Consider the following 11,424-nt stretch of genomic DNA (forward strand, 5'->3'; position numbering starts at 1 on the left):
GACTTCTGTAGGGAAACATTGAGGAAGTGAGAAATAAGGAATTTCCTTTTAAGGAGCAGTCTTGGGGCCTTGACAACAGTGTGCCAAAACCTTTTCCCCATATTTTACTTTCCCAGATGCCTGTGCTAAGGTAACTTTCTGCTGTAGGCCAAATCTTTTCTTAGTTTTCTGTGTGCTGCACGCCCTTTATTGTATTAAGGGGAGGAACCTTCCCAAGGAGCCTGTTGTAACTCATAAATATTACTTCTCTTCAGGAGGGAGGGGTGAAAAGGATCCCAGCACTAGAAATCAGAATGAAAAACCTACTCAGGAATGGAGATTTGGCCCTTTGATAGACCTGGGATACCTTTGCACAGCTGCTTTTTTTTTATTTATTTTTTTCTTTAGGCCACAGGAGAGTTGGCTTCCCAGCCTGGCATTACTGGTCCTCTTGAACCATTGACAGAAGGGAGCAATCCGTCTTTTGCTGCTCCCTCAGGTCTCTGGGGATTCTCCTCGTCACTTTTTTCAGTGGCATTTTTATATTTGACAGCTGCCGTGCAGGGGAGAGGAGCATGATGCAGAACCAAGTGAGAGGGGATCTGTAAGGCTCACGTCCAGTGGAAGGGACTCCCAGAGCACATCTGTTACGAGGCATCTTCTTCTCCCACTGTTTGAAAGACCTCAGGCGATACAGGGCCAGCAAGGCTGACTGTAGGCTCTAGAAGGGTGTGTGTCCTTGTTCTGGCCAAAAGCTAGAGCTAGGAAGGGAATTCTGGGGCAAAATTCAAGGCTTGTTAAAATAGGAAGAATTGTCTGTATGGGCACCCTAAAAGCTTGCCCTGCACAGTCTGAAGCATGAATGGGATCAGGCAGGCTGCTACTTTTCCTATTTCTTTTTCATGTGAAATTAGGATCTCTTTTTAATTAGTGTTCCAAAAAAAATCCACCAGGGAAGTCAGGAGGAATTGATGGCGCTATAAAAACACGACATCTCCGCATGTTTTTACGTGGCTGTTGTAGACCATAAAACCTCATGGCCTTTTAGGAAACATACAATCTCTCTAATAGCCTCATACTCAATGAAGCATGCCGCCCGTGCTCCAGGGCTCAGGCATCCTTTCACATCTGCCTCCTAGTTGTTGTGCTGCTACAGATCACTATGCTCTGGCCTTCTTGGGGTTTTTTTTCATCCAAATGAACGAGTTTTGCAGCATCCTTTGATAGCTTTAAGGTTGGAGTCCGCAGCCTGCTCAGGATGAGAGTATGCAATGAGATGTTTGGGCTACTGGGGAGCACAGTATCTTTCAGCTTTGAAGGAGAGCATTGAAAACAGCAAATATTTGTAATAAGAAGCTGTTCTAAGAAACTAGATCTGTAGCTGGTTAGAAAAGCATGTCTGTCTTTTCCTTCCAAATACATTTGAGTTGTGCCTGTCTGGATTATGCTGCAGTTAGCCAGTGTGGCAGGAGATGGCAGGATGGAGCTGTGCTCCTACCTATGGTTCCCCAGGAGCGAAGGGGTCTGGAGCTGCTGTTCTTTGTGATAACTGAGTCTGCTTCTTTCTCTGGTCTGAAAAACAGAAGCAACTTTTCTGCCTGCCTCTCAGAGCAGTTGCAGAACATCAACTAGTGTAGAGAAACACAAATTTATTTTTTTCTTTCTTTCCTTCATTGCCCAGTTACATTGTATTACAGAGGGAGGGAAGGGATTAAGCTGCAAGGGAGAGTAACATTTACTATCTTTTGGCCTGGTAATCTGCTCTACCCAGTTCTTTAGCAAAATAGATTCATGGGCATAGATGCAGAATGGACAAGTGTGGCCTCTTGCTCCTGGGAAGCGATGAAAAATGAGGCCTTTGAGCAGTGCTGGCTTTGGATGCAGGGGGAGATTGGACTCAGTCTTGGCTCAGCTGTCTCATTAACTTCAAATGATGCAGTTCTCTGTACTTTGGCTGCACCTGCAGTAATAACCTGTTGAGGAAAATATGCAAATCCTTGCTTTGGTTATCCTTCTGCCTACAGGTTTCAGCTTTACAAGTGCCTCGGTTCGTCTCCAGCCTTTCTATCTGAGACAAACAAGTACAGGGTTTTTTTTTCCCTTGTAGGGTGAGATCTGTGAGAACCACCATGAAGGAGGCTGTGCACAGGCTGCTGTGATTGTGTGCAAATACAATGAGATTTAGGGATAGACAAAACAAAAAACCCCACTGGGGAATAAGGGAGAGAGACCTTCACCTCTGGGTGTGGTGCAGCAGTTTAATTTGACCTAAAACCATGTTAGTGGGCAAAAGGGCAGTTGCAACCTCTGCTTTGCCTTTGATTATGTGTCCTGCTTCCCCACGGGCATGGTGGTGCAGGTAACTGGATCTGTTTAAAACTCCCCCTGCAAAGAAGGCTTTCAGGCTGACCAAGTAGGGTGGGATCTGCGGAGGAGAGGAGAGTGGGAGTGCCTGTTACAGCAGCGGCTTAGTCTCGCATTGTCTTAAGCCACTTGTGAAATCTCTCTCTGAGTTTTCCTGCTAGCTCGGGGAGCTCTTTGTGCTGGATCTTGTTGACCTTAGAGCTTTAGCTGTGGATAATGAAGAGTGGTTGGAAATACTCTCTATTTATTGCCTCAAGTGCTGGTAGGCAGTAGCTCCTGTTTGTGAACTGTCTGGTTTTGGGATACAGTGGCTTTTATTTGTTAGCACACGTTGACGTTTTCTGGTACTTCATTACACCAGTTTCTCATGCCATCTATGGGCTATGATACACCTGACGCTAATGCTCAAACAGGGATGTCTGGGATTAGAATCCTGCACCTGGGCATGTCTTGGCCGCAAGCTAAACCAGGAACGAGCAGCTGGACCTAGATCAGTGTACGACCTCAGTGTGACCGTTTCTGAGTAATTCTACTTGGAATTAAAAGTCAAAAGCTTCTTGTCCCTAGATGTGTGATGTCTTGCTCCTACGTAGCTGTCAGTATGATGCCAGTAGCCCTGATCTGGCTTTGGGATCAAGGGGCTGTTTGCTATGGTGGTGAACTTCTCAGACCTACTGGTAGGCAAAACTTATTCCTCATTAACCTTTAGAAATGATTAAAAAAAAAAAATCTTTTTGTTTAAGTGGGAGGTTCTGATGAAATGGACTTTTTGGATTCTTGTTCCTACCGTCAACAATTCTCCTTTTTTTTTTTTCTTTCTTTCTTTAAGCAACATGTCCACGATGGACGAAAGGAGAGCCTTGATGGCTTTGTGAAGACTTTTGAGAAGTTGCCTACAACGGATGGCTACCCTGGAATCTACGCGTTAGACTGTGAAATGGTGGGTCCCTAATGATAGGGGCAACGTACAAAGGAAATAAAGCTTTTTGGGGATGGCCAAGGCTGTGATACTGAAGGGCTGAAGGAAAGCTCTGTTTCCTTACCATCATCTTTCCTTTCTGCTGTGGACTGTAAATCATATCGGTCCTGTACATTTAAATTAGCTTTTATTAGTTAGTTTTAGGAATGTGTATTTCTGGGGACTGCGTGCACCCTTGAAAAGTTGTAGCTAGCTGGTCGATACTGAGCAGCGTTTGCTGGCTGGCCTTGCTACACTAGAGATGCTGCATTTTGGGAGCTGCAGCACTTCAGTGAATGGCTCCATTGATACCAAGTTGTGGTTGGCATGCACTTGTCTTCATGTCTGCTCTGTTGCTTCCAGTGCTACACCAAGCAAGGACTGGAGCTGACAAGAGTAACTGTGATCAACTCTGACCTGAAAGTGGTATATGACACCTTCGTCAAACCGGACACCAAGGTGGTGGACTATAACACCAGGTAAGGTCAGAATCAGGAACGTAGTGCTCGGAGCACTTGTTGAGACTCTGCTGACCACCACTTCCTAACAGCTGAGACGCTTTGGGCCTTGAGGTATTCCTTTAGTGAAGGAAGCCCTCCTTTCTGCTCTTCCTTTGCAGATTCTCAGGTGTGACAGAAGAGGATCTGGAGAACACTAGTATCACCTTGCGGGATGTCCAAGCCGTCCTACTCAACATGTTCAGTGCAGATACCATATTGATAGGGCATAGCTTGGAAAGCGACTTATTTGCACTAAAGGTAACTTGCATATCTCTCTGTTTTTTTCCCCACTCTGGTGTGTGTTATACGTCTGCTTTAAATTTAGGAAGTGTTTCTTTCCAAGAACCAGGAGGACACAGTAGATCTGTCTTGTCTGTGAACCAAGGGAAGCTGTCTGTGCAGGGGACTGGGTCATTGTGTATCACTCATGGTGTCACCCCAGCTTTTGGTGACTGGTACTGCCCAGAGTGACAGACCTCTAGAGGTGACTGGAGAGGGTGAGTAGAGCAGGGCTGCTCGGAAGGACTGATCTCGAATCATTTCCCTTGCACCTCTGCCATATAGTCAAGAATCCTCCGTTGGTGTCAGCATCCTTTGACTTTCAAGGATGGCTTTGACTTTGAAGATGCACTCAGCCAGGGTCAGGGCATGATCAGGGCAGGTTCTGGAGTCCCCTGTGCCCTCTGGATGTCCACGGTACCTATTTTAGAAACAGGACAAGCCTCTTTGTTATCTCTGCTGCTGGAGATAATTATCTCGTGGTTTCTCTTCTAATGTTAACATGTCTGGTTTTTTCTCTGAATGAGGTTCTCTGCCTCGTTTGCTGTGATTTGTGGTGTTACTTTGATCAAGCCATTTTCACCTTTCATCTGTCTTGTCTCCTGCCTGGCCCTTGTCAGTCTAGCCTGTGTATCTCTCAACCATCTCTGCTGTCCTGCGAGGGAGGGCTGTCCTCTCCCCTTGCACTCTGAACATAGATCCCAGAGAACTTGAGCTGAGTCTTCAGTGTGTGCTCACAAGCCAGAACTTCCTCCAGCCATTCTTTATCATGCTGCTGCTTTGATGAAGAAGCTGTGGCTGCCAACTCACGGCAGTGGTTTGGAAGCAGAAGGTTTTAATGCCCGCAAAGCGCTTTACCTCTCCATGGCACCCTTTATCCCAGCCTCTCAGAGAGTTCATCATCATCATAAAAAAATTATTTACAGTTTTATCAGCACAAGATGACTGTGTTGGCCTCTTAGAGGCATGATTTTCTCTTAGCATCGCAGACACTGCCAAGAGAACGAACCCGAGAGCAATATAGCAGAGCGTGACAGGCAGTGGCATGTCAAGTCATAATGTCTGAAGGCTGTGACAGTAAAGTCGACATCTCGCTAATGGCCATGGCAAGCTCCAAATGGTGATAGCATTTCAATTTTTATTTAAAGCTATATTATCCTGTTTCCTCAGTCTTCCTGATCTACATAAGTAATTATCATTGTGCCTGGGTGGGTGCCAAACTTGACTGCAGTCTAGGAAAGATTATCCATAATGTTGGCAGTTTTATACTCCAAAGAGCCTAGCAGGTTGTTTCTGTTAAACTGCAGCTGTTCTCGGGCATTTACAGAGCTGGCCTGTGAAACTATTAACGACGAAGTTACGGATTGTCGCGCAACATTAGCTGGTGCCTAGGAAGAGTCGAGGCAGATGAGGAGACTGGATTATCGGGGTCCTGTCCGAGTCATCCTGACTTGCAGAGCTGCCTTTTGGTCAGGCATACAGGTTTATCTCTTAGACCTTGCAATTTACTCCTGTGTTTGTGATGTGGGACTGTCTTCATCCACGTTCCTTTATCTCTCACTGAACATGTATTCTTGGCAACACAAGATTAATTGTGTCTTAGCCTGAGAATAAGAAATTACTATTTTAAAAAAGCCAGCTTACCCACCCTGTGTTTATGGACCCTGTCAGATGTGGCCTTTTGGTCCTCCACAGGGCCCCTGGGTGTAGGGGAGGGAGCACGTTGACCCCTTCAGCATCCTCAGTTCCTCCAGCATGATGACACTTCATACCTAGAGGACAGCAAACCTCTTGCCTCCCCTGTGTGCCCAGGCATTTCGACCTGGACACGGGAACAGCCAGGGCCTCCCTCCCATCCACCATGTAGTTCCTTACGCCCAGAAGTACAAGACCTCCTTGTCCTATTTCATCTTTTTTAAGTCAGTGCTGGTTAAAAACTTCCTGTTGACTCATTGCTGACAGACGGGAGGTTCTCAGGTTGGTTTGCACCTTGAAGGTGAGGCCTTTTCTCTAGAAGCAGTGTGACGTACAATGGGTTAAGTACAGTTTTGGCTTGCACATCCTTCCCACTTCTGTCCACACCTTGAGAAGCAGCTGAAAGGTGCTTTGTGGGGTCAACTGGTTCCTCGGCTTAGCTTTTCATTGTGAAAGACACTCTGAGAGGAATGCCAGCTTCTCCAGGCCACGGTATTAAGGATTGATGTGTCCTGTCATTTGAGTTATAGGAACTGAATCAGCCCTGAATTTCTACTGCTTTGAGTGTGCAGCTAGGCAGGGCTTTCAGGGCAGGCGTGTTGGCTAGCAGAGCACTGGGAAGCCAGTGTGCGTGCACCTTTCAAGGGAGAGTCATCTTTGATTCAGCCAGAGCCTCTTGCAAGACTGGCTGGGTTGGAGCTTGGTGACAGCGTGACATAGAGCCTCAGAGGCTGACCGGAAGATTACTTTAGCATGGTTAATCCTGAGGTGTGTCCGTCCCTGTGGGAGGGGGAAAATAAGCATGTTTCTTTCCTGCTCCTTCCCTCCAGCTTATCCATGGCACAGTGGTGGATACCGCGATCGTCTTTCCCCACCGGCTGGGTTTGCCTTACAAACGGGCTCTCCGGACGCTGATGGCAGACTACCTCAAGCGCATCATCCAGGACAATGGTGAGACCAAGGAGGAGCTGAGAGTGAGGGTCTCGTGTCCCGACCCACCTGGATGTGGGCTCCTTGGACCTGCCTTCCGCTGCTTTCCCCAAGCCCCGTCCTCTTGCTCCTAATCTTTTTTTTTTCCCTGCATAGCGTCTGGCAGTAGCTGTGAACGGGCCAGTATATGAAGTCTCTGCGACAGGCAGTTTCAGTTTGAACCCTGTTCCGAGGGCCAGCAGTACTTGCTTCTTCCCTCCTTGTGCTAAGTGGGGACCAGAGAAGTGGTGTGAGAAGGCCAGAGGTAGTTCTGCCAAGGCCGTGTCCTGCCCTCCCTTCTCTCTCTGGCAAACCAAGATTGACCTTTCTGTTTGAAGCACGGCATGTTCCTTTCCGTCTTCCTTGAGCACGTTGTAAACGTGCTGCTGGGGAAATTGAGGCCTCTCTGACCGGCTACTCCACAGCCCTTAATTTAAACAAGGGAATGGTGTCGGGCTGAAGTCCGGCAAAAACTGTGTGTAGTGGAAATTCTACGTTAGATCCATCACGGTGGCTCACGGTGGTGACAGATGCAGCAGTGGTTGCTGAGGCAGAGGGCAGTGAGCAGTGTGTCAGGCAGGACCTCGTCTCGGGAAGCCTTGCTCTGTGCTGTGAGCAGTCGCTGTGCAGCGAGGGCTGCCTGGGCCGAGGAGGTAACTGCCATCCTTGTCTTTCTGTCCCCAGTGGAAGGACACGACTCCAGCGAGGATGCCAGAGCTTGCATGGAGCTGATGGTCTGGAAGATCAAAGAAGATGCTAAAGTGAAGCGATGACTTGCGCTTTCTCTCTCTCCTGTTCCTCCTCCACCTCTTTGAAGCAGTGCAATAAATGCTCAGAGTAACACTGTCCACCTGTACGCAGCAGCATGCTACCCCAGACTCCCCGTGCACTCGCAGGTATCTATGGGACTTAAGGACGGCTGCTGGTGCAGCTGAACGGCACCAGCTCACTGCTTGCAGGTCCCTGTGTCCAGATAGTGGCTCTCAGATCCTCTTTACTCCACCTGAGGGATACTCTGTGGTACAACAATTGCCTTGTAGGCATGGCAAGGTGGTTTTGAGTAGCACAGCCAGAGAGAACTTCTTGGTTCGTAGGAGAAGCTTTTAGAGGTAGGTTGGATATGTGCAGAAGGATCTTTCTGGTTCAGTTAAAGGTAGATCTTCCCCCCCGCCCTCCCCCCAATATAACTTACATTGCCTCAGTACTTCAAAGCTGATAGATTCCCGCAGTGTTTGGAGAAGGGGGGAATGGAAGAAAGTTGGGCAGGAAGCTGTAAAGTGAGCGGATTGCATAGCTGGTGTGTGAACGGCGAGCAAGGGATGGTGAGAGCCGAGGATCAAGCCATCTGGGAGGAGATCCTAGTGCAGTCCCGCTGTGGAGGAGAGAGCCAGAGCTGCGAGAGAGGGAGGCTGGCTGAGAGCATGCGGTGGGAGCAGCAGGTTGGAGACCATTGAGATGGGGTCAGGGGAATTACCGCCTGCTGTGACCCAGGCGATCTCTTCCTGGTTCTGCAATCGTTGCAAAAGGAGGAAACCACAAGTGTCAGACCTTGCCCAGAGCTCAGGGAGCCCTGCCTGTAGGAGCAGGGCTGGGACAAACTGGGCTCCCAGCACGCAGCGGCAACTCGCAGCTTTCCGGGGAGGAGCTGTGTTGGGGACAACAGTGGTAAGAGCAGGCGTGGTGTCTTTGCAAGTTAAGCTTTCCTTCCCCTGACCATCCAGCATGTCTCCAGCGAGCTTCTATCTAGGGATGAAGGTTTTTGCGGGGACCTAGATGCAGCTAGATCACACCTGAGTGTGGCCCCTAGCCGTCTGCAGGCCTCTCCGCCAGTCTGTCCCTGACAGCAGGGACTTGCTGCAGGCAAGAGCAAAAGCAATAGATAAAAGTTATCCTTTTAACTAGTTTACATGTTGGGTGTTTTAAGAAGGGCAAAAGACCCAGTTATTTTCTGTCTGCCTCCCTGCACAAAAGCAACTGTTGAGAGTTGCTCTGTCGTGCTAGCGGCGACTGGGGCAGGAGCACAGGCAGACTGGGCGGCTCTAGTGGTCTCTCTCCGGGCAGGGACCAGCAGAGCCGATTGCAACGGTCCCTGCTAGATGAGGTCTGTTAGCTGAGGTCCAGGCAGCAGCTCAGCCCCGTTCGTAGAGCAGTGACCGCCTCACCCCCCCCAGGTGGGACTGGCATTGCTTCCCAGTGGTGGCTGGTGTGGTGCTGGCCCCGTGTCCCTGGCATGGGCTGGCTGAGTTGCTCCGGTGGCAGTGGGGCAGGGGAGCTGCTGGGGTTTGGTTCCCGTCGGAGCTGGGCCCGGCTCGTTCCTTTGTACCCCCGCTGGCAGCGCTGGGCTCGGAGTTTGGGGACGTGCTGCGTGTCCCCCGGCACGTCCTGCTGACCTGTCCCACCTCCGTGCCCAGCGTGGCGGTGGGGAGGAGCGCAGGGCTGGGCTGTGTGCCACGGGCAGCGCTGTCCTGTCAGCCCCTCTGCCTGGGGCCGGAGGGTGCGGGAAGGTGCGTGAGCCCTGGGAGGCTCTTCCCGTCCCGGGCTCCGAGGCTTCCAGCACCTGACCTCTGCCAGGCTCTGCTGAAGCCCCCAGGAGAAGTGGGAACCGTAAAGGCTCCTGTTATTGCTGAGCCCTTCTGTGTTTCCTCTGGCGGGCAGTGCCATGGGCTCCCGGCCTGTTTGTTACCCCAAATTTCGGGCCGTGCAGCTCTGTGCCGCTCCCCCAGCGCTCCGTAGGGCACGTCCAGCTCTCCTTGCAGCCTGCCTTTGCCAAGCGTTGCAGCCGCCTCTTTCCCTGCCACGGGGCTTCCATGTGAAGCGACCTCGGGACGCCTTGTCTCATCCCCCTCTCCCGTGGCCTGCAGGGAACGATGCTGGTCCTGCCCAGGCCGTGGGAGAGACGGAGACAAAGTTCAGTGCTTCCTAACCAGGGAGGGAAAGTTTATTCCCGCTTCTGCCTCCTTCCCTTGTTTATCCCCCTGTTTATCTTCACCCCTGGCTGCATACCTGGGGCAGCTCGCCGATCTACTGTGCCGATTAGATTTCAAAGCTGGCTTTTGCCTTGAGGTTTCCCTGTTACTCGACAGGCAGTCCCGGCTCGCCAGCCCTCTCCCGAGCAGCTGCCTTCCCTGGAAAAGCCGGCACGTTTCTAGCGCGGATCCGGCGTGTTGGTGTCCTGCTTGGGGAGCTGGTTGCTTGGCTTGACCCCACCGCCTGGGCTTGGGGAAGGCAGAGCAGCACCGTGGGGTGCGTGTCCCCCCCGGCATGAGTCCTGCCGGGCCAGGGGACCTCGGTCATTTCCCCTTCCTTTCCCCACAGTTCAGCTGAGACCCCCGAAAATGAGGCTTTTGGGGAGGGGGGGGGGAAGTTGCCTGTTTTGCGGGATGTTGGTGGGAAAGCGGCCGCTTCTACCCGTGCGGGTCAGAGCAAGTGTTGGACCCACGGGCTGCCGTCGCCTCCACCCCCGGGTGCTGAAACACTGTAAAACCAGAGGTTTGTGGTTGGTAAGAGGTTTTTGGGTTGTACATAACTATTGTAACCTGTAACTTTTTGTAATTGTTTTTAATAAAAGGGTGTTGACTAGACGCATGCTCCTGAGTCTGGGTCTGCTCTGCCTGCGGACGGATCGAGGAGGATGGGTGCTGGAGCCATCCCGGAGGTGGGGAGGGCCTGGGCAGCCTTCCCTGGAGCATCCCTTCCACTTGCAGCCGCTCTTTCTTCCTCCGTGTCCTCACAAAGTGGCTCTGCAGCAGAGCCCGGCCCTGCCCCAGCGCTTGTCAGCGGCTTCGCAGCTCTCAGTGGTCCGTGCCTCTCGGCGGCACATCGGCCTGCCGGGCGAGCCGAGGAGCTGGAGGAAAGAGGGTGACACCGGTGCCGCCCAGCGCCTGCCCGAGTCCAGCTCAACCCTCAGCCTGCGAGATGAGGCGATGCCCGCGGTGTCTGGGGTGGCGTGGGCCGTATCCTCGCTCCCTGCAAACCCTTCTCACCCCCGCGCCGTGCCCTGAGCCGTTGGGCAGCATCGGGGCAGGTCCCGGCTCCTCTCGCCTCTGTCCCGGTGCTGGGGTGAGAGCCCGGGAGTGCTGGTGCCCGTCTCGGCGTCCTCCCACCGCCTGACCAGGCTCCCCAGAAGAGCCCGTATCAATCTTACAAATGGGGCAGGAATTAAAGTGCCAAGTGAAGGAGCTGATTCAGCACGGAGGAAGAGGTGAAGGTAAAAAGTTCAAATAAAAAAATAATAGGCTATTAGATGACCTCACTGGCAATGTGTTTTATTTAACGTGCTGGTGATGGCTTGGTGATGGCAGCGGTTACTTAGGATGCTATAAAAGTCACGGCTGACCTGTGTTCTCAGCCACCTTTATGGGCATTTGAGGTGCTGGGTGTGCCCAGCTGCGGCGTTACCCTCCCGGGTGCCATCCCCTCCCCTGCGGGATGGTTGGCCCCTCTCCTCCCGCCACGTCCCCCTCTTGCAGGTCACCTGCGCGGTGGGGGGGTGCCAGAAGGGGACTGACACCCCGAGGTGACACCGGCTGTCGGGGAACCCCTGTAGTACCTGATGCGTTTTGCTTTGCCGCTTTTTTGGAGCGTGAAGGGTGGAAGCGACCCTCTTCTGCGTCAGGGGTTGAAGCAGGTGGCATTTTTAGGATGGCGAGAGCCCTGGTGAGCACGGGTCACCCAGCCTTG

General features: G+C 51.7%; 1 protein-coding gene across 4 annotated transcripts in view; it reads left to right on the plus strand.

The window, feature by feature from the left end:
- REXO1 (RNA exonuclease 1 homolog) overlaps nucleotides 1-10,325 on the plus strand; it is a 41,082-nt gene extending 30,757 nt beyond the window's left edge. For 2 of the 4 annotated variants that reach the window (XM_075736383.1, XM_010311420.2), the window contains exons 12-16: nucleotides 3,173-3,283; nucleotides 3,665-3,780; nucleotides 3,921-4,059; nucleotides 6,606-6,726; nucleotides 7,429-10,325. In XM_075736383.1, the coding sequence (XP_075592498.1) occupies nucleotides 3,173-3,283; nucleotides 3,665-3,780; nucleotides 3,921-4,059; nucleotides 6,606-6,726; nucleotides 7,429-7,517 (576 nt within the window). In that variant the 3' untranslated portion in view covers nucleotides 7,518-10,325. Of the gene's footprint in view, nucleotides 1-532; nucleotides 920-3,172; nucleotides 3,284-3,664; nucleotides 3,781-3,920; nucleotides 4,060-6,605; nucleotides 6,727-7,428 lie in introns of those variants that run through there. The other 2 variants (XM_075736385.1, XM_075736386.1) reach the window with 2 other exon arrangements.
- The last annotated feature ends 1,099 nt before the right edge of the window (nucleotides 10,326-11,424 follow it).

This window comes from Balearica regulorum, chromosome 26 (genome assembly GCF_011004875.1).
Source record: "Balearica regulorum gibbericeps isolate bBalReg1 chromosome 26, bBalReg1.pri, whole genome shotgun sequence".
In the NCBI taxonomy this organism is placed as follows: Eukaryota; Metazoa; Chordata; class Aves; order Gruiformes; family Gruidae; genus Balearica; species Balearica regulorum.